Consider the following 27,688-nt stretch of genomic DNA (forward strand, 5'->3'; position numbering starts at 1 on the left):
CCAGAGCTTTTTTTATTTTATTTCTTTTTCTATTTTCATTTATTTATTTTTTTCTGTGCATTTGATGTTTGAGTGTTTTTGTCTGCCGGTTGTGGTGTAGCTCCAGACCCAGTTTTGGGTGTCGGTTCCCTTCGGGCCTTGGTTCGCCGTGGGTGATGCCTGTGCTCTCAGCTATGGACTGCAGTGAGCCTGTTGCTCATTTTACATCGTGGTTGTCCAGCGCCCTGTGCTTTAGTGCTTGGCGTGATGTTCCGAGCGATGTTGCTCGGTGGTGTCACAGCGGCTGTGCAGTCGGTTTGGGATACACCAGCGCTCTGCGTGGCGGAGCTTCTCTGCTCGCTTTGTGGATCCATGGCGTGGTGTTCGAGCGATGTTGCTGACGGCGTCACGGCGGCGGTGCTGGAGATGTGGGACTCGTTTTCGTGCGCCTTTTGGTGGGACTGTGGCTGCTACACCATGGGAATTACATCCTGACCCCTACCCGGTGGACTTTTTACTTTTTATTTATTTTTTATTATTTAATTTATTTTTTTCTTTGTCTATAATTGTAAAGCGTCCTTGGGTTTCTTGAAAGGCGCTATATAAATTTATTTTATTATTATTATTATAAAGAATTTTCCCCAATACTCTAGTGGACTGAAAGCTACTGAATTCGATCACAGACTTCCAATTTTATTCTTTTTTTTTTTTTTTTTAACCAGATGAATTAATGAATTTAGGACCACGTGGCCCAAAATTCTCTGCTATTTTTTCCTGCTTCACCATGACCCAATTCAAGATACATGACATGATGTTATGCATCACGTGGTGGGCTTTCCCTGTTCACGCAAGGCATTATGGGATAAAAATTTGAAACAGGAGAATAAGAGGACGCGAGTGTGCGAATGAAACGTGAAAGACCGACTACAGTAACAGAGAGCAAGAAGAAAAGACGTTATGTTGCGAAGGAACGGAAACGCAGGACCAAACTAATAAATATCGGCAGTCAGCGAGCATCTCTGTGTGATCAGCTGTTTGTTTAGCGACAGAATGATGGAACTGTCAGTGTATGGTCAAAGGTAAACCTACAGATGGCAGTAATGCAACACTGTTGATGCCAGCTGCTGTAAAACCCAAAGGATGAAGGTAAACCTGCGCATGCGAACACGGACTTCCTCGGTTTGCTTGACTGCGCAAAGCGAGCAATTTCATGTGCATTATTTGCTCGGGAATCCCCTCAAATTAAATAACTTCCCAGCTACAGAATGGCCTGATATTTTGTGAAGTATTACACAAATAAGCATATCTCTCACCACAATGACCAAATTTCAGAGGGAACTAAATTTCACCGATTTTATGAAATCAAAAGGCCATATAGCTTTAAATGTATATTATTAATAAATAGCAACAGCATGTAATTGCTCATAGGCAAGTTTGGATTTGGCAGAAAATGTTCCATTTCTAATTTGCAATAAAATTCATAGGAAGCACGACTCACTTATGCTGGGAGAGCCACAAGGACAGTGTGTGTGTGTCTCTAATTTACCACAGCCATTAAAACTAATTATCCTATCCGAAGATATTGTAATTCTCCAAGTCAGCTTTATAAACATCCTTGGAAGAATAAAACAAGATCACATATCTGGTGGATTTTTTTTTGGCTTGTGCTCATCTCAACACAACTCCAGTCTGAGGATGTTCAAGGTTTTGTAAAGGGTACAAAATGTGGACCCCCCCCCCCCCCCCCCCCCAAAAAAAAAGGGGGGGGCAGCATTTCTATTTGCCCATCAACTCAAGCTCACCCTCATCTCTAATGGCAAGAAAAGCCTCATCTAGTTTAACATCTTCACAACATCCTAGTACCCATTCCAGCTGTACCGACGTCTCTATGAATTTCTAAACGTGATATAAATATCGCTGTGGAATTTAGTGCAGTGAAGGTTATTCATGGCCTTCATAACCAATTGCAGACATAACACAGCGAGAGGCAGAAACACCAATGTTTTCTATACAAAATCCGTGAAACATACTCATACCACACCGGACATAATAAAATGACATCACATCAGAGTCCATTTGACCTTATCCCATAGCATGCTCTGTACTGCACATTATTTAAAAATGTACCAAAGGACATTAAAATGATGAATAATCATAACTTTGTTGGAGGAGGTTATGTTTTTGCCTCCTTTTGTTTGTCTGTTCCCAACATAAAAGTCACAAGAGTGCTCTGAGAGCACAATATACCCCGCTGGCAACTATGTCATAACTATGGTAAAACGTGACGGAATTGAACGAAATTGCAATATGCGTATTACCGACATAATGCTGTTTCGTGAAATTCCTTGAAAAATTGTGAGAGGAGTTGATTTCAGAAAGGTGAATAACCTTCCTGGGATGGACAGACATTGCCAAGATATAATCCCCCTTTGGGCCTTTGGGCCAGCGGGGGATAATAAAAATTGTGAGGTAAGTTGATTTCAGAAAGCAAGCACACCTTGATGAAATTGCCAAAGTACAAGTTTGTTAATAATCAAGGGCGTAACTCTGGTAAAATTTGCCCAAATTAAACGAAATTTCAATATGCATATAACCATCATATAACAAAGCCTTTTGCCAAGTTTGGTGAAATTCCTCCACAAATTGTGAGAGGAGTTGATTTCAGAAGAACATACACCCTCATGAAGTTGTCAAAGTTATTTAATCAAGGGTCAAAACGAAATTAAATTGCAATATGCGCATTAACACGGCCTTTTGCAAAGGTTCGAGAAATTCGTCCAAAAATTGAGAAAGGAATTGGTTTCAGAAAGCAAGCACACCTTCATGAAACTGTGAAAAGTACAAAGGTTGTTAATCAAGGGCCACAACTCTGGTAAAACGTGACCGAGTTTAACAAAATTACAACAAACGTACTACCGACATATAACAAGGAATCCTACTAAGTTTTGTGCGATTCCTCCAAAAATTGTGAGAGGAGTTGGTTTCAGAAGGTGAGCACCCTTCCCGGGACAGACAGGCATCACCACGACACAATCCCCCTTCGGGCCTTTCAGCCAGCGGGGGATAAACTAGTCAAACAGATTTTGATTAAATTGAGGAAAGGTGGGCCATGGACCAAAAAAAAAAAAATAATAATCAATTAGATTTTGATGCAAATCTGAATACGTAGCTTGGCGGAGGTACTCACTATCACATACCCTTCTAGTTTATTCATGTCTCTTCTGATTTTTTTTTTTCTTCAAATTTTCAAAAGCATGCAGGTCAATATGATAAATGTTATATGTCTGAAACTGTTAAGAGATGTTGAGAGTATATTAGTATTGGGGCATTCTTTGAGTGCAGGATGAGCAGGCTGACAGCCTAAAGGGAAGACTTTACCTGTCAGGTGGGTTAGTATTAGTGCCAAGACATGCTCTGCGAGGTGGTAGGCTTCTGCCACCCAGATGTCGATTGCCTCTATCTCTTTGGTTAGCGAGGCATCTGGCTGGTTCTCATTTGGAGAATAGTGAGAAGGATTTGGGCAAATTAAAGACTCAGACTGAAATAAAGATTGTGTATCCTTTGCAGAGACTGGAATGTCTTTAGGAATGCTGATCTCATCCTGTTCTTCAGGACTACTCCCAAGCTCTTTTAAAGCACAGATAGTAAGGCACTCTTGCTCCAAGTCCATGAGCATAGCAGGGGGAGAAGGAGCAATAGGTTCCTTAGTGGTCTGTACTGGACCAAGGCTCTGGGACTCCTCATCCTGCTGCGATTTCAAACACTCCCTCATGAACTCCACAAAACTATCGGTTGTAGCTGTTGGAGAAGCTTCTGCCTCCATGGACTCAAGTTTGCTTGGGATTACTGGGGATCTCGGTGTATCTGGAGCATTGCACTGGATTATTTCGTCTTGTTCAGATTCTGTGTCAATGGGCTCCAGTATGTTTGTGGGCTCTTCAGATATCTGTATATCAGGAACACCACTTTGGACCATTTCGTTTTGTTTGGATTCTACTTCAGTGGGCTCTGGTTTGCTTGTAGCTTCTGGAGATACCAGTGTATGTGGATCATCATACTGGATTATTTCATCTTGTTCAGTATTGGTCATCGATAATCCCTCAGTTACATCACTGGCCACAAAATCAGAGATCACGTCACTGACCTTGCCCAATGGATCACTATGAAAAGAAGGAAATTGTGCAGGTGTGCTCTCTTGGAAAGAGGGCAACTCTACTTCATGTCTAGCCATGTAATCTTCCTCCTCAATCAAAGAAAAATTCTCCGAATTGGTTATCATCTTGTCTTCAATATCTACACCCTGATCATCTAATTCAAGATTTGGCATGTTATTTTGAGAAAGAAGAGGCTCCAGAGGGACCTCTGCTGAAATGTTAGCAGGAAAAGGCTCAGGTTCAATATCATAATTTTGCTTACTTTCGTCAACAGTCTCAAAGTCATCAATCGTTTCCTCATATGACTGCTGGGCAAGCATGGTATCATTTTGACTGTGTTGAGAGTTAGAGTTTAGTAAGTCGTTCGTCTCTCCGTTATTTACAGTAAACACATCAGAATGTAACTGATCTTTTAAAGCCAGTTCCTCACTAGCATAATGATCCAAGTATGTATCTATGTCACTGGACTCAAAATCATTTGTGAGATCCTCGTAATTAGGTGGGAGGTCAGGTACAATTTCTGCAGGTTTGTCTGGTTTGGCATTGTTGTTGGAAGATTCTCTAGAAGTTTCATCTGTATTCTGTGGCACGGTTGATTGTGTGCAAGAGTCCTCCAAGCTATGACTCTTGGAGGGAAGAGATGTCTGGTTCAGGTCATTACTAATATCTTTAACTAGCTTGTGTTTCGGAGAATACTCTCCATCAGAATCTGCCATATTTTCCTGTGAGGAAAGGTCATCCATGTTTGGAGCAGCCTCTTCAAATTCTGATCTTGAAATGTCAGAGGGCTCCTCCGATGGTTGCGGAGCCCCTGTTGTAGGTTCTTGCTTTATCTGATATCGCTGCTCATCATCTTCCTCTTCTTCATGATCAACTTCATAGTCACTGAGAACCTGTTCCTCTGTTTCAATTACATTAATAATGGGCACCTGAATATATTGTTTCTCTTGCTCATTTGGAATAGCCTGCTTGTCTGTAGAAAGTCCACACTCCACGGCATCATTGACACCACTTGCATCTTCAATAACTGTATCATCAGATTCACCAGAGCTGTCCACTTCAATTATCTCTCCACCCTCCGAGCCAACACCTAGAGCGGCAGACTGTTTTGCAGTCGAGTCAGCCTGGGGAACAGGAGTTGGTGTCTCCAAGGAAGAAGCCTCAAAATCATCAGGAGGTGCAATCTCCGAGTCTTGAGTTTCAGAAAGAAACGTTGGGTCTTGTGTATCCATGTCGGATTTCTCTGGTTTGTCCCACATGTAGGCTGTAGGTAAAAATCTGAGATCGAATTCTGACTCGTCCTCGGTCGTGTCTTGCTTTGACTGATTAGAATCATCATTCATTTGTTTAGACCCCTCATCAGGGTTGTCCATGAACTCATCAGGTACGCCTACAAAAGATGAAGGAATTCCTTGTACATCTGCATCTTTGCTCTTTGTCTCATCAGATGGACATTTGGATGTGATGGAAGCCTCTTTCATTTCATCAAAGTCAGTTTCCCCAATGTTGAAGTTAGGCGCTGGTGGCAAATGAGCCCTCATCCAGTCAGCGGTATCCTCAAAGTCACTTCCACGCCTGGAATCACCAAGAATCTCAAAAGGAGATTCTGGAGAATCTTGTTCACTTGATGTGGGTTTTTTCTTAATGGATGAACGAAGAGTGACGCCATGTATCTCAGAATGAGATTTTTCATAGTGACGTTCTCTGAAATGAGGAAACCCTGCATCGCTCCAATCAGAATCATTCTGTTTCGCAGCCAGAGCTTCCAAAGCTTTGATTCGCTCAGACACAGGAGATATTTTTATAGGGGACGAGTCTGGTTTTTGCGATCCAAGCGATGATTCAAAAAGCTCCCTTTTCTCTTGGAAACTACGATCCTTGATTCCAATCGAGGGAACGGAGGCATCATTTCCATAAGCCGCAGGAGAAAACGAACTTGGCTGGGAGGAAAAGCGAAGTGAGGTAGGCACGCCTTCTGATGGCTTCTCAGAGTCCAGTGCCACCCGTTTGTCTGCATCCATTAAACAAGCAGGGAGGAAGAAAGGGAAAGTGGGGAGGAAACAAAAAAATCAAGGCACACACTATTTTCATATAGATATGCTAAAGTGGAGGGCCATACTTGCAGCTCTGGTGAATGCAATGTGCATTTAATTTGATCAACTCCAGTGCTTTAAAAACGTACCTTTCCTAGGACATTAGTGTGAGCCAAAGGCAGGCCCCGAAAACTTTAGCAATCAGCAGTTAAACTAGTATTTTAAAAAGCATTCCCAGGATGTTTAGCATCCATTTTGGTGCAGCTGAAGCAGTCATGCATTGCAAGGTTTAATGGAGTGCCTTTATTCTTTGCATGCCAGTTGGATAATGCACGTTTTAAGAATCTAAACAACACAGAATGGAAGATGCTTGCTTTACAAAGAGCATATAAACTCAATTATGTATTTTCCCCTTTTATATTAAGTAAAACGGTCCCCTTCATGCTGCATCTTTAACACGGATTAAAAAAAAAAAAAAAAAAAAAAAAGTGTACCTCATTTAAACTACCTTAAACAATGCAAAATTAATTCAAATTGTCTGTCAAGGCCATAAAGACATCCTGAATGAAATATATAAATATACACACACGTGCGCGCGCACACACCGGTGTAAACAATATGAGAACTACTACAAGTGCATGCACCACAAGTCCAAAAGAGGAAATACTGTCAATACCTGTTGCAACCCCTGCTGTTGCATTTGTTTCCTCAATAGTAAAACTATCATGATTTTGAGTGTCATTAATCTATAATGGCAGTGCAGACATGAGACAAAATAGGTAATAATGAGATAACGGTAACTATTTACAATCCTTATCCTAACCTGTACGATTGTGCATGCATAAGCAGAAATGTTCAGCTAGCAGCCTTAGCCATGGAGGGGATAGCCTGGAGCAGGCCTTGTGGTCGATCCCTTCCCTGTGTCACTCTACCTGCAGTACCAGTAAAGGTGGGAAGGAGGCGCCTCCATACAGTTAGTGGCCGAGGAGCACCATCAAGGACAGGATTCCTTCGGGATACCGACCTGATCCATATTTAGGATTCTGCTCTTATACAAAATGAACTTGAACTCTAGGATGTTAAAATAATGTGGCAATCTTGGGATTATCCCAGACCCACAGCAACGGTGTTCTAATAAAGTGCCTGCTGCTGAGAGACTAAGAGCGAGCAGATTTCAAACATCTGTGAGCACTTTGCTTTCCTGTTTGTAGCCAGTGTTAGATTTGGGGAGTGATGGCCAGACGAGACTAATGAAACTACTGTATTTTAGATCTTTGGTTTTGAAATCCACAATGGAAAAAAAAAAAAGTGAATAAGAAATTCTAGAGTAATAGAGGTACTTAAGAATGGTTACGGTCAGTGATCATTATAATCAAAACGGCTGTAAACAGGTGGGACCTGGCTGTTCATTTGGAGTCCAAGCAGCACACACCAGAGGACCAGTGGAAGATCATCTTACAGTGCCTCTGAGGTGGCTACAGAGGAGAATTTCAACTGTGCCAAGCTGGCATGCAAGGCTGAACGTGAAAGCCAGTTTAATTTACAATTTGGTCCAAAACCCCACAGAGGTTTTGAGAAGAGAGAATTCACATTCACAGCAAAGTAAATGGATAACTACAGGCACAGCATAAGGGGTGTTCACACGGCACATATTTGCATCGATGTATTTTGTTGCGATATATCTTACACTGGTGTAAATTTTGTGGAGCGTTCACACGTCACAAACCTGCTTACTAGAAAGAAGCGTGTTAGCACCGGTGCAGCCCCACTTGCGTTCACACAGCAGTTTTTGCGACCATGCTATACGATAGTAATAATGCGGAAATGAAATATGCGCATGCGTGAAAATGTACTTCCTTTTCCCGGTTGTCATGGCGTCACCAAGCGCCGGGAAAACGACGTGGATTAAAGGCCAATTTATGCTGACAACGCAGTCCTCGCAGATGGTGTCGCAGATGGCATCTGCGTAGCCCCCCCACCTTCGCAGACGCTCTGCGCGCACCTCCCAAAAATTGTGACCACCGCAGAAGCCTCGCAGACAAGAGGGCTCCGATTGGTCCACTCTACATCCGCTGTACACGCACTTCCGCTTCCCTACTTTCCCGGTTTGTTTTGTTTTCACGACCGCCATTTTTAAAAACACGAGCGAAGATGGAGCAGAGCGAAGATGGAGCAGCACGAAGAGCGGTTGATCGAGGAAGTGAGGAAGTACGTACATCTATACAACTCCAGTTCTAGTCATTATAAGTAACCGGAGGATAAACACTCCACTAACCACACCCACCAACTACTCCTAGCGATTTCGCGACTTTGCGCCCCCTTGCGTTGTGGCGGTGAATAACATCGCGCACGCCTATTACTCCCCGCTCAACGATAAATTACAACTGTATGCAAAAAGCTATCTGCGAAAGCCTTGTCGCAAAAGCATGCACAGGCCCTAAGACACCAGTGTTGCCAGATACTGCTGACGTTTTCCAGCCCAAAATATGTTCAAATCCGCCAAAAAGCACTTAAAACCGCCCAATCTGGCAACACTGGAAGACACGCAGTTCTGTTGTTGATTTGCGCTTCCAAAATGGCGAATAATACCAGGATGCAAATTATGCAATGCCCGTATGTAATCAACTCTCCTCACGCGTAGCGAGTCTACCCCTGTAGCGTTCAGACGGCCCATTTTATATCGGTGCTGCCCCGCAAACTAGCATTTACTCCGGAGTAAATTTCTTAAACCACCTCCCGAGCAGGGTTAGATTTGCACCGGTTTAAGCAGCTTTCAGGGGCTACACCGGTATAACTTTGTACCGTGTGAACGCTCTACCGGGGCAGCCCCGGTGCTACACCGGAGTAAAAGTTGCCGTGTGAACACCCCTATACACGGCCTTGTATCTGGTAATTACGGTTGTTCCCATGAATGAAACAATGGCTCCGTCAGTTACATTCCTGTCCTCCACTTCATTTTATTGTGATGTTAGGTGGAGTGCTCTGGGTATCCAAAATAGTTTCACTTTGACTACCTACTCAGGAGGGTGGCACTAGAGAGAGGGATTGAGCGCACCTTAGCTGCAGCTGAGCAAGAGATGGCATTCTTAGAAAAGATGGAACAGAAGAAGATATAGAGAGAAGAGAAAAAAAATGATAGGAAAGCAGGCCAGCAGCAGAAGAAAACTATACACTTGCCTTGAGGAGACTGAATGAGAGATACAGGCGAAGAGGAAAAAAAGGAATCTGAAAAAAATAGAGGACAGAAAAATGAGGAAAAGAGGGTTAAAAATCCTTCTTATACTCTACAAATTAAAACGTGGATAATATTAATGCAGTGCCCATATATGAGCCCCTTACCCGTCTCTTGTGATCACACTCAAAGCAAAGCAATCAAACTTTGTGCACCTTCCGTTAAAAGGCAGTATTAATTTAGGAGACTTGATCTGTGAATCAAGTTAGTTTTTGCTACTATGGGAAAGCTCTCTCCATCTCCCTCACACACAAAGTCACTCTGTTCCAAGAGAACATCCTGACCGCTTTCTCCACAAATCATTAACCAACGCAGAAAATATTTCTCCATGTACTCTTCAAAACCCTGCCATAGTTTTCAACATTTGATCCAAACAAGCACCCACACAATGCCTCATGGGCAAGAGTTATGTAATCTATGTAGAGAATCCATTTTCTGACTACATTTCAGAAACCATGGTACTAAAAAAAAAACACTCCAAGTTTTAATGATTGGCGTTCGCATTTATTTTTACAAGTTTCAAATCCCTTTACACTTTCCGGTGCCTCCACCTTGATGACGCCAAAGAGCTCAACATACGAAAGACTTGAGTGAATCTCTGATGTTAGCAGGTTAGTCAAGTAACACAGCAAAAAACACAAGAGGGGTGAGTTACACTGGCTGTGCACTGCTGCCTGGCAGCAATCCTGGCTCACCCGCACCCTAACCTGGGCAAGTGGAACCGGCTGGAATTTGGGAGTACAGACCTGCTGCACAACATTCTTGCCTCACCCAACTCTAAACTCCTTTCTCTACAGGACACACCCTGGTCCTCACGGTTTCACACAGACACACCCAACAAACTCTCGAAGGCCAATATGTATTCCAGCAGACAGTTGAAAAATAAATAAATAAATAAATAAATATTCCCATAGCAAATGAGCTAATTGCAAGTAAAGGCAAGACAGATGCAAGTTAACAAACAAAATTAGGGAAGCGCTGAACAAGTTGCTTATGATCCTGATCAGAGACCCTACATACACACAATATTTTTACAGATACATACCTGAGCATTGCAAATTTCAAATACATTTACAATCTAAATCAGCAAAGCCATTTTCAAGAATGAAATATTTCAGCATTGGGGGGGGGGGGGGGGGGGGGCTGTAATATTTAAAAAGGTAGACTGCCTTTCAGATTTTTCAAGTGTAGGTCATAAAAAGAATTTTTCCCAAGACCCGATTACTTTTGTTTAGTGGACAGAAAGCTACTGAATTTGAATCACAGACTTCCAATTTTATTAGGTTTTTTTTTTACTAGAACAATGAATTTAAGGCCACATGGCCCTAAATTCTCCGCTACGTTTTCCTGCTTCACCATGACCCAATACAAGATACTATGTCATGCATCACATGGTAGGCTTTCCCCGTTCGTGCAAGGCATTGTAGGATACAAATTTGAAACAGGAGAGAAAAACAGAGGACACGAGTGTGCAAACAAACCATGAAAGACCGGCTACAGTAACGGAAAGCGAGAAGACGTTATGTTGCGAAGGAAAGGAAACGCAGGACCAAACTAATAAACACTGGCGGTCAGTGAGCACCTCAGTGTGATCAGCTGTTCGTTTAGCGGCAGAATGATGGAACTGTCAGCGCACGGTCAAGGTAAACCTGTAGATGGCAGTAATGCAACACTGGATGCCGGCTACCATAAAGCCCTAAAGATGAAGACGACGACTAAGGTAAACCTGCGCACGTGCACACGGACTTCCTCCGTATGCTTGACTGCACGAAGTGAGCGATTTCATGCACATTATTTGCTCGGGAATCCCTACAAACTAAATAACTTCCCAGCCACAGAATGGCCTGGGTTTAAGATATTACAGAAATAAACACATCACAATGACTAAATTTCAGAGGGAAGTAAATTTCACCGATTTTATGAAATCGAAAGGCCGTCTACTTTTAAGAAAAGTCATTGTTCATTTCCAACATTAGCTAGGTTATTTAACAGACAAACTGCTAGTAAGCATTGGTCAGTAGTAGAGTGTGATTTCATTATCACAATCTGTGCCTAGATTTACAGTCACATTCCTATAATAATAATAACAATAATAATAACAACAACAACATTTTGAACCATCTGTCATTTCTAAAATAATAAAAATGATTTTTGTTTATAAGTAACAGGGCCAAGCACAAAGAATACGAAGTCTCATGGACCTTAGTAGGAGAGATCTTGAACAGACCACCCACATTAGGACAGAACATTTTATCTTAGAACAAACATGAAGAGTCAACTTTGTAATGATTTGGAGTGATGCAACCCTCTAAGGGGACAAGTGGGCACAAATGGCCCTTTTCCACTACCCTTTTTCAGCTCACTTCAGCCCGACACGGCTCGCGTTTCGACTACCTCAGAACAGCACGACTCAGCTCGCTTCAGCCCTGCTCAGCACCCAAAACTCGCACCGTTTTGGAGTGGGGCTGAAGCGAGCCAAACCGAGCCGAGTGGGGCTAGGGGCGTGAGGAGACACTCCCCTGTGCACTGATTGGTGAGGAGGAGTGTCCTCACATGCCCACACACGCCCCGCGAGCACGCTGGGATCTGTAAACACCGTAAACCCGGAAGAAGAATTACGAATTACGAGAATTTCTGAAGCCTTATGCGCCTCGCCTCATCTATACGCTCTTGCCAGTATCTGTTGGCGTTGTCTGTGACAACAAGCCACAGCACCAAGACCAGCAACACTAACGACTCCATGTTTATTATTTACTATCCGGGTCGTGAGACTACCGCTTAAAAGCTCACTGATGTCACTGTTTGCGCCGCCTAACGACATCACGTGACGTCCACCCACTTTCGCTAACTCCACCCAATGTGTCCACCCACTTCCAGCCAGCACGGTTCAGCGCGGTTGTAGTCGAAATGCAACTCCAACAGCCCCACTCGGCTCGACTCCGCCCAACTCAGCACGGCACGGCTCAGCCCAACTCGGCCACGTTGGTAGTGGAAAAGCGGCAAAACTGTCTCAAAACCATCCCCCCCTTCCTTTCCTTGCCCCCTGTACACATCTGTTAATCACCAGCATTAGCATGTTATTTAGCACACAGGTCCGACAGCCAATTTACAGACACCACATAACTGCAGCGTAATCTTAACCCAACTGGCCCAAAGCCGCTGAAATTATTTAGTGATGTCAATAACTGCATTCAACATGCAATGCAACACTAACATTTTTTCAGAAGTACTGAAATTCTGTCGGAATTGAAAATGACTTATGCCATTATATTAATTTATATAACTGGAAAAATCACCCATTGAGGAAAACAATTTTTTTAAAAAAAACTTCAGTCCAGGGCTATTTTAATAAAATACTATGGCATTTAAAACCATTGACAACCACAGCAGGGTTCTCTCAATGATCTTGGTTAAATAGGGACACAAAAAAGGGGAAAGAAAGAAAGGATGACGCTGTGGCTCTATGCCCATCCATTCTATAGAAGTGAAGCCAAAATTCCTCCTCCATGCTGTCAAATTGAGCGGTATGGTGGTGCAGTGGTTGGCGCCCTCGCCTCACAGCGAGAATGTTCTAGGTTCCAGTCTCGTAGTCGACTGGGGCCTTTCTCCCCATGCTTGTGTGGGTTTCTTCTGGGTCACTGCTCATATACAGACATCCTCAAAGACATGTGGATTTGGTCAACTAGCTGCTCTAAATTGCCCATAGGTGTAAATGTGAGCATGAATGTTTGCTCATCTTTATGTTAGCCCTGCGACAGATTGGCGACATGCCCAAGGTATACCCCGCCACTTGCCCAAAGTCAGCTGTGCAGTAGAAGCGTTCAAGTCAGGTACACATTCATTCAGTCGGCCTGCCCCTTTCTCCCAATACCAAGGTCCGGTACGTTGCACAGGCAATCACTTCATTCCATTAAAAAAAAAAATTGCAGACATCAGCACAGGGAAAACTAATCGTTTGAATTAGACATTATAAATGAAGACAGTTTAGGGGAGAAAAGTAACATGAAAAATCAGCTATTTTGTCACTGAAACACATGGGGATGGGCAGTACGACACACTGTACTGCAACCAGCCAGCAGGGGCGCTAGAGCTGTGGTGGCTTCACTTTGAGAGATTACCCCGTCTTATTTACTTATTTTAAACAAATCATTGGGTTAAATCATAACCCCACAATTTGTGTGTACACAAATTGTGGGGTTATGATTTAAACAATGATTGTTTATGGGCACGCGTCATTGCCCGTATATGGACCCTTTTCACGTAACGTCACGACAAACGCGGCCGCGATTTTGGACATGTACTACCAGTAGTTTACCACAGCCAGCATTGAGGAACAGCAGCAAAGAAAGTGTTTATTTTCAGCAAGACTTCCATCATGCCACTATATTGTTGTGCACCTGGATGTAGTAACCATCAACAAACAAGGCAAGGGTTATCATTTTATCGGATCCCGGTAGATGCTGACCGACGGAGAAGATGGATAGCGGCCATAAACAGGAAAGATTGGCAGCCCTCGGCATACCAGCGCTTGTGTAGTGACCACTTTGTTGGAGGTAAGACGAATAAAATTAGCCAGAAAAGGCATTACATTGCTGTTAACATTCTGTGGCGGCGAGTGTGTAACCAAATACGCTAAAATAACCCATTGTAACCTCTCTGTTCTTCTGTAGTAGCTATTAGCTAACGACATTAGCTAGCATCGTGTTCCTTTGCTGTTGGTAGACTGTAGGACAGATCAGAGGCAGTGTCCTACAAACAGCGCTTAATTTGAGGGGAGCAAGCCGGAGCGCGCTCCGGAACCTCGGGCGTTGGCTCCGGCAGCTATTTACACTGGATCCGGTGATCCGACACCTCTTTTGACTATGTAACAAAAAAAAAAACCCAAATAATTAAATAAAAAAATGCAAGTTTATTTAGTGTTAATGTCTGATTTTGATATCTGTCTTGGTGATTTCTCTCATGAAACGACATCCACAAAATATCTGCAGATGAACTTAATTTGCAGTGTCATTACAAAACATGCCCAGAAGCGCAGCGCCCCCCTCCCCCCCTCTTTTTTCCGCACCGGAGCCGCTCATCCTCTGCGCTCCGGGACCTCCCACTTTACAAATTAAGCACTGCCTACAAATAAGTGTTCAAAACAAGAGGAACATGTATTTGTCTGTTAAATCCAGGCCGTTCCCTGTAATCTGTAACAACGGTTGGAGAAAGTAATGGCAAATAGTGAGTGCACAAACCATAGAAGGTAAACTGTACACAGCGCCAGGGCAGTGTGATGGTAAACGTCACTCTCTAAGCCTGCTAACCTCAATTTTTGCAAATACCTCTCCCTCTGCTCGCCCTGTAAATGCCCTACGTCGCTGGATAGCGAAGGTGTTTTCTGCATCTCGCTCCTTTTTCTTGTATGTTCTCCGTTTGTCGCCTTCCTCGCATTCAAACCAATTCGAGCCGAAGTCCGCTACATGTCCAAAATGGTGGTCGCGTTTACGAAGGTCACGTGACTGAAAAGGGTCTATAGCCATCGTGCTACCTTTGTAAACATTTCACCATGTTTACTCTGATAAAAGTTTAAAAATTGCACATAATACAAAAAGTCTCTTGCAGTGGGTGGAGAAAAAGTCAACGCTGCACAAGGTTAGAAATGTCAGCATGACGCAACTTGTGCAGAGTTGGGAGATCAGTTCCTTTGGGGGGAAAAAGTTCTCAATCACCTATCTGTTATTCTGGATTGTTCCCTTTTCATAAATGTTCCTCTCTTTTGATGCAAAATAATCATACATAGGGCCAAATTACTCAATTCTGATTGGTCAATCAAGGAGGGCTTTTTTCCTTAACACAGGGCCGTATTTCTGAAATGCTATTGGCTAGTTCGTTGCTTGGTTACAGTTACAAAAATTAGCAAATTGTGTCAACAAAATGGCTTTTGTAAAGAAGTTCCAATAAAATTTTGTAAACCATTTTCAAAATCCTCGTGTCGTGTCGCCGTGTCACGATGAAAGGTGCTTTAGAAACTGATTCAAACATGCAAGATAGTCTCGCGCCCTGATTGGTTCAGAAAATGTGAATGACAAATGTTGTGAACTTGAATGGCTTCCGAAGTATGAATATGGCCCTATATATTATCAACAAGTAATCGTATGGTTCCTCGTAAAATTAAGGATCAACTTCACTCATGATTTCAAAGTTTTGAAATTGCCCTCATTTTCAAAACTTCGAACTCACTCGTGAAATTAATCCTTAATTTTACTTGGCCCCATAGGATTACGTATACTAATAACTACAGTTATTAGACCAACACCATCACTCTTTTGGCCTTGGATAATTTAAGATTAGATTTAAACTAGATTTAGCTTCCACATCTGTTAGCATAAGAATACTTGCTCACGTAATTCATGACCAATGTTTTGATGAAGAGTTTATAACATCAACGAAACTGACTTCATGTTAAAACTGTTAATGTTATAGTCAGGCTGTCTGTTGTTGCCCAAATGAGGATGGGTTCCCCTTTGAGTCTGGTTCCTCTCGAGGTTTCTTCCTCATGTCGTCTGAGGGAGTTTTTCCTTGCCACCGTCGCCACAGGCTTCTCATTGGGGATAGATTAGGAATAAAATTAGCTCATGTTTAAAGTCATTCAGATTCTGTAAAGCTGCTTTGCAACGTCTTGTCAAAAGTGCTATAAAAATAAACTGGACTTGAATGTAACTACGAGTATTATTTTGGACTTCATGTTATCTAGTCATGTCACAGATTAATGACACTTGTACCTTAATTTTTTTCCTTTATTTAGTCAAGCCTCATCATAAAATACAGATTTGTGTGCTATTTTTGTCAGTTAATTATTAGCCTACTTGCAGACTAATGACAGTTAACAGTCAAAAGCATTTCAAAACCTTTTTCCATTTATAGGCCTAATATTTACATATCACAACATTCAGTGATTCTACACCAGACTAATAAAAAAAAAAAACACATTTAACTAATCTAAATCCAATGGCATGAGGCTTAAGATAATTTCCATCTCTTCAGATCAGAGGACATGGTTATCTGCTAACGTGTAAGAAGAGATGGATCCTTCTTGATGAAATCTAGTACACTATGAGCAGTTGTACATATCCTCATGTCCCGCATGTCTTAAAAGGACACGAACGTCAACCGTGTCATACACGCCAAGGCAACACGTATTAATGACAGAGGGTATGGCCTAAATGGGCCTGGTGTGAGTGGCAGTTGCCAACAATTTCAGCTTTGGTTCCAAGTACTAAATTATAAAATTCCAACCGAACTAGGGGAATAAATCTACCTCCATGAGAAACCAAATCACATCACTTATGTTGAACCAAGACATGTGAAAATGTTTGAACAGAGTCCAATTCATTTGTATTTAAATGCTTTAGGGGCCCATACATCGCCCGTTTCCATAACTCTGTATGTGCTTTTTCCAAATAAATACAAATCTGGTTAATAACTAACCATATCTGCATCAAACTGATTAGACCAGACCTGGGCATTTTACGGCCCGCGGGCCGCATCCAGCCCTTTGGTTCATTCTGACCGGCCTGCGTAAGGTTAATTAGAAATTACAAAATAAACGTATTTTTTTCTAATTTTACCTCATGCATGGACTGAATGTGCATTGCTTTTATTTTGAAGTTGTGTTCAACAAAAACGCAATGCGCGCGACATGAACATGACATGAAATCCCACGAAACCTAATCCCGCGATAACTACTTCCATAATTTGTCCCAGACCAACCACAAACTTGTACGTCATCTTTCAAACGGTCCAGCCAATCTCATAGTGTGACGTCACCAGCAGGCGCCCGAGCCGATCTGTAGATCTGATTCCTACACCGAATTGACGTTGTTGCGAGCAGGTCACAAGACGACTTTAGCCCCCAAAATGTCCGCAAAAAGAAGAAAGGTAGATGCCGAATGCAGGGCTTTCAACAAAACATGGACTGCCAAGTATTTATTTACTGAAGTCAGAGATAAAGCCGTGTGTTTAGTTTGCGGAGAGCAGATCCAAAAAACTGAAAAACACCAAATGAGGTGATTAAACTACAAACGTGGGCATCATTATTATAATATGATGTATCTTGCTTGATATTTGAGTAGAAAGACAATATTGTGATGTCTTTATTGTGATTTGAGGTGAATGTGACTGGAAAAAAAAAAGTACAAACGTTCACATTTTGTTAACCATTGTTTTGGGAAACTTGATTGAATAATTGACTTTTTTGTAAGGCAACCTCGTTTTTTCCATACTCTTACCAGTCTTAGCAGCTTGTAAAAACAATGTTATTTATTGATTTATATAAAGAAATACAATTAATATTATGCAGAATTTAGTTCAGCCTTTTGGTCCGGCCATCCACTAAATTCTGTTTCTCATGCGGCCCCATGGAAAAAATAATTGCCCACCCCTGTATTAGACAGTAAAACAGAAAAAGAAAGCACTCTTAACTCCATAACCTGTACCAGAAATATATTGCGCTTTCTACATGTTTAGGACTTAAGTTTCAAAAAGATGTGGTTGATTTGATCACCTGGTCCAGTGCTCACATTCAGAAATAAATGTAATGAGCTTTATTATACAGACGTGAGTGTTTTACTGGGAAATGAGTCACTTGCATTTTTCATACAAACTATAACTGGGACATTGAGTAACGTTTTCCAATATCTTCAGTCATGAGGAAATCGATGAATTTTGATTAACTTGCGTAATTTTTGTTTGTGAATATGTCTATATAATAAAAGAAAAAAAAATCACATTAGCTTGAAGATATGAAGCACATCTTCTCATGCTGAAAAACTTGTACGTTTCATACAAAATACATCGTGGAGCTGAGTGACATTTAAATAATATTGGCTGGCTTTTTTTTTTTGTGGTACATCAGATACATTCCATTCAGCTAGCATGATGCTGAACGAGTTGGAGGAGTTCAAGATCATGCTAGTTGAATGGAGCATCTCTGATATACCACGAAAAAAAAGCCAGCCAAAATTATTATTATACATACACATTACTTTTGGGTGTTCAGCACATCCTTCTTTTTCAAAATCTTCCTTTTTTACCAAAGCAAACCTGGTGGCCATATTTGTTTACAAACTGTGACAGTCGCTCGCTAGAGCAGAAGTTTTACATCTCTGATGCGTCTCTTTTCCAGTTTTTCGATGTCCGTTGGTATGTTTTTCTCTTGTAAATATGCATGAAGAATATCTAATGAAGTTTTGGTAGCCATTCAGGTGTTTAACGCGTCTCTCTCTTTCCTGGCGAACAAAGAAATGCTTCTGTGCATGCACAGCAGAAAACTCTCTCATTGGATATTCCCATCAGCTCCGACATGTTGTCTTGACAACCATCTTAAACCATATTCAACGCTCATTCTCCATTGGGTAGAGAGAGACGTAATACACGTAGGATAAGCGATATGCTAACAATATTGCATGCTGTCAAACCAAACGAATGAAACTCGCTAGAAGGGAACAGAATACATGTTTTTATTCCATGGAAAAAGTGTCCTGTATGTATAAAGATTTTCCGATATTTCACTCCGATGAAGTCACTCCCAGTGTTTTCCCACTGACTAGACGTGCATTGTCAAAACGGTGAACCGGTTCAAAATTAAAATTCTTTTAACTTGCTTTTTTTTGTGGATGTGTCCATATAATAAAGAATATTACACAGTGGTGCAAAGACAGGAAGTTTATCTTCTCGTGTTGAAAAATATTTCACTCCACTCACTCGTGAAATATGTTCACCACTCAAAGCTTCATATCTTTGCACCACCGTGCAATATCCTATATGTACTTTTCCTCATCACTGCAGCAATACCACTGAGGGGACTTTTTTTTGTACAGTTATGTGCATCTTACTTCGCAACATGCATGTTGTTTATCTTTTAATTACCTTTTATTCTGAAGCTTTAAAAAAGTCCTCTGTTGTGTAAGAAAGGAAAAAACCACCCTGAATGACTTGTGAAAATTTTGGAGAACTTGCTTCAGAATTTCATTATAAAATAGGCTAAACCTTGAACGCCACTGAAGATCCCAGGGTACTCTTTTTAAAATAACCTTGGGATCATCAATAGCAGCCACGATTTTAGCCTATTTTATGATGAAATTCTGAATCAAGTTCTTTTTAAAAAAAAACCAACCAACCACACACATTAACGCATTGGTTGTTGATGTGGTTTGACTATCTGGATAGTGGCACCAGAAGGACTTACTCCTTGCTTCATCTCTACCTAGAGAGAGTGATTCAGCATTTTTAAGTCCTTCAGATTGAGTGTCTTCACACCATATCATCTGTATACTCAGCTCCAACAGATCAGCTTTCAAATTTTCACATTAATACCACAATGATACCATACTTTCCTCCCGTCTCATTGATTAATATTTTGCAAAGCTGAGTCATGCCTTTCCTGTAACTCCACTAATCGGCGTCTTTGCAGCCTGGAACCGTGTGTTCAATGCTTGCTGTTTCCGCTACATCTTATGCTGGATTTTTCATTAATATGTTGGACACTGATGGAAAATGTTGGGGTTTTTTGGGGGGGGGGCCTCTTGCTCTTGTTTTTAGGAGCAAACGATGAAACTTGAACATTATCCCTTAAAGGAACAGTCCACCGTACTTCCATAATGAAATATGCTCTTATCTGAATTGAGACGAGCTGCTCCGTACCTCTCCGAGCTTTGCGCGACCTCCCAGTCAGTCAGACGCAGTCAGATGCGCTGTCACTCCTGTTAGCAATGTAGCTAGGCTCAGTATGGCCAATGGTATTTTTTGGGGCTGTAGTTAGATGCGACCAAACTCTTCCGCGTTTTTCCTGTTTACATAGGTTTATATGACCAGTGATATGAAACAAGTTCAGTTACACAAATTGAAACGTGGCGATTTTCTATGCTATGGAAAGTGCGCACTATAATGACAGGCGTACTAACACCTTCTGCGCGCTTCGGCAGCGGATTGATATCTGAGCTCCGTATCAATGCGCTGCCGAAGCGCGCAGAAGGTGTTAGTACGCCTGTCATTATAGTGCGCACTTTCCATAGCATAGAAAATCGCCACGTTTCAATTTGTGTAACTGAACTTGTTTCATATCACTGGTCATATAAACCTATGTAAACAGGAAAAACGCGGAAGAGTTTGGTCGCATCTAACTACAGCCCCCAAAAAATACCATTGGCCATACTGAGCCTAGCTACATTGCTAACAGGAGTGACAGCGCGTCTGACTGCGTCTGACTGACTGGGCGGTCGCGCAAAGCTCAGAGAGGTACGGAGCAGCTCGTCTCAATTCAGATAAGAGCATATTTCATTATGGAAGTACGGTGGACTGTTCCTTTCAGGGCCGGCCACAGATCAAGTGGTTGATCACCCATTGCTTTGTAGCTGGCAGTTGGTTGCCAATGGCCATCCCAGGCACTGGTAGCATATGTATCCTCCACTCAGTGTTGGCGTCGTCCGTCAGTCAATGGTATCCTTCGCTCCCATTGGTAGTCACCTCAATCACGTCACCTCACAGTCGAGATTAGTTTAACTCTGGACCGACCCACTTCGCATCACCAACAGTTATTTCACCAGGCATTGCTACAAGTCGCCGATTTTCCATGACATTCCATGGTCTCTGGTGACCACATCATTGCTAGTCTCTTCCTGTGTGTATACGCTCCTTTGTAATTCTGACTGTTCAAATATTCTTCTACAAAACACAACCCTAACTGTACTAGCAATGTCAGCATAAAACCACTAATTGCTAACCACTCGGGGGAACACGCAGCACTGACAAACAAATTAGCACATCAGAAATACTTCAACATATATTTAAATGTGTTTCAGGGTGGAGTTTTCCTTTCTGTGTAGCTTATAAGCTGTATACAAACATGCTGAAAATATAAAAGCTACACCACTGGTGGTGCCATCCCAGAGACAGTATTATACTGCAAAGCAACACTGCTACCAACACGTGTGACGGGGCATAGCTTGGGGGGGGGGGGGGGGGGGGGTGTCCCCTGGGGTGCCGGTGACCCCCCCCCTTGTCAGACCATATATTTTTTCAATAACCGCACAAGAATATTAGAAAAGCACCCACTAATTTTTCAAACTTTTTTTTTAAACTATATTGTCACCTCAGTCTCAGAGTTTCTATCACCTTGTATGGACTTCCTGTGGTTTGGGTGCGAAAACCCAGTCCTGCACAAGCGCAACACGATCGCACTAGAAAGCACGGTCAAGCTGCCAGTGTAGCTGCAGTCTTTTTAGTTGTGAATTACAAGTATTTCCTCGTGTTAATAATTCGCCATGTCAAAACAAGCAAAACTTTCCTCCTTCTTTTGACGTGAAGAGAGGTAAGCAATTTATTGTACTTTTTCCCCATCAAAGTTGCATTTTGTGGCTTCGAAGCCAAGTTTTAGTGTGTCGCTTCTAGAACACATCAAGAAAACATGGAAGAAACAGCAATAATGGAAGAGCCGGTTTCTAACGCTACGTTCACACTGCAAGGCTTAATGCTCAATTCCGATTTTTTTGTGAAATCCGAATTTTTTGTGAGGTCGTTCACATTAACAAATATATGCGACTTGTATGTGATCCTCAGTATGAACGAAAAGCGACCTAAAAGTGTTCCGCATGCGCATTGCAGGATACGACGACGTCACACGCAGTGAGCATGGCCAGTGTTTACGGAAGTAAAACCGCCCGGTTGCGGTATGACCCATCCAGTCTAGCTTGAATAGCTGTATCCCCCCCAAATGGAAATCAGCTCCCTAACCTCTGCGTCCTTCCATTGAGAAGATTCAGAACCTTCAGAGCCCGAAGCGTCCCTCGCATTGATGTCATGCGCCATATTGTTGTAACTTTTTTTGAGACCCGCCGCCTACTTCAGCGCAGAATAGTGACGTTTGTGGCTTGTTGATGACGTGCAAGTCGGATGAATGCGACCTGGCGGTTCAGACTGAAGTCGCATATGAAAAGAGCGGATAGGAATCGGAATTAGGACCACATATCCAAACGGCCTGGGTCGGATTTTAAAAAATCGGATCTGTCTCGTTCATATTGTCAATAAAAGATCGGATACAGGTCACATATGGGCGAAAAGATCGGATTTGAGTCACTTCAGCCTGCAGTGTGAACGTAGCCTAAGCTACCTAAAACTAGCAATAGTAATTATTTTGTGTTACATATTTTTCATAGTTCTATTCTAGTACTAAGTCAGTTTTATTATGATTAAACAGACTCAAAACAAGATGCATCATCGCCTTTGGCAGACCAAGAAACACCAGCCCAAGCGGCAGGTGCCAGTGAGTGAGCGTGGTTTGCTTATGCTATGGTTGCTGTTGGTTGGTTTGATAGAATTAGCCCAAAATGTTAGTACGGTCAGTAAGCTCAACCATTCTTTTTGGTTGATGTAGGCTTTCTTGATTTGCCAGATGAAATAATCTTGAAGATTATGAAGCACCTACTGCTCTCGGCAGTGTTCCATAGCTTGTCGAGTCCCTGCAAAAGGCTGCTGCAACTCTCTCAAGGCCGTGTTATGGAAACATTTCACGTTAGAAGATATAGGACGTCCTGCTTTCTACACCATCCATAGTTTTAAGAGCATTTTTGAGAGGCATTGTACTCATTTTCACCATCTTTATTTTACCGGCAATTTTGAACAATGTTTCACCTTAGTAAATTCAGTCTTACACAAACATTGGGAAATTGCTCAAACCTGGTTAGTTTAGATTTGTCAACAAACTCTCTCATAGAAGACGTTTCCTTTTGTAATACATTTAGTGCATTTCGGTGTTCTCCACAGGCACTTTTAAAGTGGTGCACCAATTCTGGCCTGCCACCTTTCCCTTGGCCCAAAAAAAAAAAAGTAACATCAGTATACACCAAATAAATCGTATTCACTTTATTATAATTTAACACGCAGAAGACCATTAAACAAATGCATGTGGAGCTACCTGAAGTGGCCACGCGATTGCAATAGAAAACCATCCGGCCGGCTGCATGCAGATTGCGACACAGAGCTGTGCAGACTGAGGTCTATCCCTGCGTTACACTACACCGCACCACATTACACTATACTGACGCACAGTAACGCTGGAAGCTGCAGCTAGCCAGCAGCTAAATAACTTTGCGGGTGTTTGTAGCGTTATTGTGCAACGGTTATGCTCATCTCTCGTCTTTTCTGATCATACACAGTTACAGTAATCATATAACAGCACACACAAGTTAAGTTCAGGTCTTTTATTTTACGCATCTGTGATTGTGTAAACGAGAGTTGCATTTTCCCGTTGCTTCCCTGTGGTTGTTTACCGCAGGACTCCCGGGTTCCTGGGTCAAAGGACCCAAACTACGGAGGCCGGGGTGGCTTTGTAGCACCAATCTCGTGCATGGACTGGAGTGGTTTCACCCAATTAACATTAATTATCTGTATAGAGGTTTTCGACCTGATGTCATAGGGTCACGTGATGCTGTTTACGCCGGCATTTTGGAGGTCAAACAAAGCCACGCTTATCAGCAAACAACGCTTGTAATATCCATCTCCTTCATCACTTACTTTTATCGTAGAATGCCTGATACGTGTTGTGCAGTTAGCTGCCACAACAGAAGAGGGGATAAACCTGGATTAACGTTCCATAGGTTCCCGGCCGATCGACAGCGTCGCGAAAAGTGGATCGCGGCGATCAGGCGAGAGAATTGGCAGCCCACCGAACACACGCGTTTGTGTGGCGAACATTTTGTCTCAGGTAACTTTTCCAAAAGTTTAAAGATATCGTATACGAGATAAATGACAAATTATACATGTAGCCTAGCACCTAGCCTACACGTAAGCCCTGTTAGGTGGTGTTCAGGCTACCTGGCACCTAGCCCCACTAGTCAGGCTACGATGGTTTTATCTTTATACATCCGTGGTTTTATATACGTGAGATGGGGACCGCTCGGCCTCATCAATGGGGCTACCTGGCACCGGGCTTCTTACTAGTGTTTGGGCGGCTTACGTGTAGTCTAGGTTTAACATACACGGTGCCCTCAGGCGAGGCAGAGCCATGTTGTTGGGTGGGTTGTACTTTTTAGATGTGAATATGCAATGGACAAAACTAGAATTCGATACTAGATATTATTCGATATTATTAGATAGAATTCGATATTAATTATTATGCATTTTTCTATATGATTAATGTAACTCTCAACCTGGACACTATTTTTCTAACTGCAATGAATTTACTTTTATTTGGTATCACGTTGAAGTAGACTGTTATGGAATTTTTTTGCCACAAAATGTTGTTGGAAATCTTTGCATATGTTGTCATGGCAACCATTCAAACAATGCATGCTGTGAAAAGGGAAAATACATGTTTTTTGACAAATCTCTGACATGTTGGGCTAGCGGGAGTCACCATTGTTGTGACCGCCAAAATGGCGCCATCTACTTGTTGGCATGGCAACAGTCACGTGGGTCGAAAACCTCTATTGCAAAAAATGTACGCATTTGGGCATCTTGTTTATGCATGGACGTTCATTTATTTTTCACAGAAAAAAAAATACAATTAATTCAGGGATGCACAACAGCCTCAACTGAAATGTCAAATAGAATAGAATGCCTTTATTGTCACTGCACAAATGTACAACGAAATTTAGTTCATCACAGGAGAGCAAAGCTGCTGCATACGTATGCACCGCCACTCTTGGGCACCTCAGCCCAAGGCCGTCCTATATTAACCTAACTGCATGTCTTTGGCCTGTAGGGGAAACTGGAGCACCCGGAGGAAACCCACGCAGACACGGGGAGAACATGCAAACTCCACACATGCCCTTTTTCCACCAAAGCAGTTCCAGGGCTGGTTCGGGGCCAGTTTGGAACCAGGTTTTCTGTTTCCACTGACAAAGAACTGGCTCTGGGGCCAGAAAAACCGGTTCCAGGCTAGCACCAACTCTCTGCTGGGCCAGAGGAAAGAACCGCTTACGTCAGCGGGGGGGCGGAGTTGTTAAGACCAACAACAATAACAAGACCGCGAAAGATCGCCATTTTTAAGCGACGAGAAGCAGCAGCTGTACAAACGCGAAGTCATCCATTATTATTGTTGTTGCTGCTTCTTCCACGTTGTTTTTGCTTCGATATTCGCTCCAAGGTTTATGCAAACGCAGCGACGTAACTGACGCAGCTCCCCTTAGCACCGCGAGCTATGGAAAAGCAAACTGGTTCTCAGCTGGCTCGCAAGTTGAACAAGTTGTGAACCAGCCCTGGAACTGATTTGGTGGAAAAGGGGTAATTGACAATAAAAGATATGTAGAGTAAGAATGTTAAAATCACTTTACAAAAAATGAACACAATGATTTAGCATTTCCTATCCATTTATTGACCAGTTTCACTGTCAAAAAAAAGCCCAAAGTCCGTCAGCTTCACCCCCAACCAAGGCTCTGTCCCTGGACCCCGTTGGGGGCCTATGCGGCTCTCAAACCCCACCACCACCTTTTAGTTTTGAAAAGTGGAGAACACGGCATTTGAAAGAGTTGTGCGTAGAGTATTGCCGTAACGTAAATGATGTAATTGCCACAAACATTCTGAGCAGTACTCAGGCTGCCAGTCAGCGTGTGACCCCCACTTTGAAAAATCCTAGCTACGCCCCTGTGTGATGACTATCAACAAAAGACTGGCATCCCAAGGGGCGGCCATTTTGAACAGCTAACCAACCCAGTAACACCTACATCACATTACAACGAGCTCTTCAGATATGTAGCTAGGCCATGAGAAAACATGAACATGCTCGGGTTTACTGAATGAGGCCATGGTGCTGTAGTCCACAGGTGATAAGGGCGAATGAACAAGGTTGATATGTCTTTACAAATGTCAGTCCAAAATACATGTTTGGTACCCTTTTAGCTTTTGAAAACGTCGACTAGTCGACGTTTTCAAAAGCTAAAAGGGTACCAAACATATATTTTGGACTGACATTTGCAGTTATAATCGCGTGGAATTTTAGTCTGTTAGTGCTGTGCATTTGTACAACGTGGGGAAAAACACCCCCACACACCCACACTGGTTCCTGTTCGCCCAGTAACAACACAACACCGCTGCAGTGCAGCACAGCACAGAGCCATGAGCTCAGGAAAACCCACCACGAATCTCCATTTTTTTGGACCTAAAGTTTAAAGTTAGGTCACGGATAAAACCAAGATCAACCTTAACTTCCTTTCTATAACAATAAATGCTATAATTCACCCCAAATCGACAGAATTAGTCATGGCAATTGGCATCTGGCTCTTTTCAGTGAGTCAGATGAATCGGCTCACCTACAAAAAGAGTCGACTCTTTCGGCTCCTTATAGCTTATTGTTTCCTCAAACCTTACTCGATATTCTGATTAAATCCATAATACTAAAAAAAAAGTGTTTAAATAAATCATAATACGTGTCGCACTGGCAGTAAAAACGACTATTAGGACACATTTTTAGCAGAAAGTACATTCCGGGGCTTTAGGTATACGAGTCGGTTCGCTTAAAAGAACCGACTCGAAGAGTCGACTCGTTCGCAAACGAACCTTATGATATATGATACAAATCGAGGATTGAGCATAATAATAATAAGGACTAGAACATGGCCCTGTTCTGAACTGAAACACCACTACAAGCTCCACCACTACAAGCTCCAACACTGCAGCCATCATGCTGTTGTTTTTGTTGACGGAGGCCAGGGCGAGTTTATAAATCGCCTTGGTTGCATTTCCTGCCAAAACGGAAATAGTATTAAACCGATTCAGTCTTGATGTCTTACCGGAAAACTTCGAGTCTTTGGCGTGTCCATCATTCAGCCCTTGGGACGACGATATCTGATGGGACTGTGTCATCGGATCTGCCATGTTGTTTTGCGTTTAAAAGTGCAGCGACTCAATACCGCTGTCCGTGTGAACAAGACCCGGATCACCGGAGCGATATTTCCCGAAAGCGGAGCAGAATCTCACGGAGACCGGAAGATGCCTGGCCGCGCGCGCATGTGGAGCTCCTTAACAGTATGAGGGAGAAAATGGGGCGGCGGAAGAGGACTGGGACTGGGCGGGGACTGGGCGGGGCCGGAGGGGGGGGGAGCTAGAGATCGCTTGCTTGCTTAAAGGAACAGTAAAGTAATATGGAATCAATTTTGTGCCAAAATGTTCATACAATACTTTTGAAATCACATCACATCACACATCACATTATCTGTAGCCGCTTTATCCTGTTCTACAGGGTCGCAGGCAAGCTGGAGCCTATCCCAACTGACTATGGGCGAAAGGCGGGGTACACCCTGGACAAGTCGCCAGGT

The 27,688-nt window shown here is 42.6% G+C and overlaps 1 protein-coding gene across 3 annotated transcripts in view; it reads right to left on the bottom strand.

The window, feature by feature from the left end:
• The window catches only part of rtn3 (reticulon 3), a 44,250-nt gene extending 16,819 nt beyond the window's left edge, over positions 1–27,431 (bottom strand). Inside the window, exons 1-3 of one of the 3 annotated variants that reach the window (XM_060933987.1) lie at positions 27,164–27,431; positions 9,344–9,391; positions 3,358–6,144 (exon numbers count right to left, since the gene is read on the bottom strand). In XM_060933987.1, coding sequence (XP_060789970.1) covers positions 3,358–6,144; positions 9,344–9,391; positions 27,164–27,248 — 2,920 coding nt within the window. In that variant the 5' untranslated portion in view covers positions 27,249–27,431. The remainder of the gene's footprint in view (positions 1–3,357; positions 6,145–9,343; positions 9,392–27,163) is intronic. The other 2 variants (XM_060933970.1, XM_060933978.1) reach the window with 2 other exon arrangements.
• Between the last annotated feature and the right edge of the window lie 257 nt (positions 27,432–27,688).

Source organism: Neoarius graeffei, chromosome 1 (genome assembly GCF_027579695.1).
Source record: "Neoarius graeffei isolate fNeoGra1 chromosome 1, fNeoGra1.pri, whole genome shotgun sequence".
In the NCBI taxonomy this organism is placed as follows: domain Eukaryota; kingdom Metazoa; phylum Chordata; class Actinopteri; order Siluriformes; family Ariidae; genus Neoarius; species Neoarius graeffei.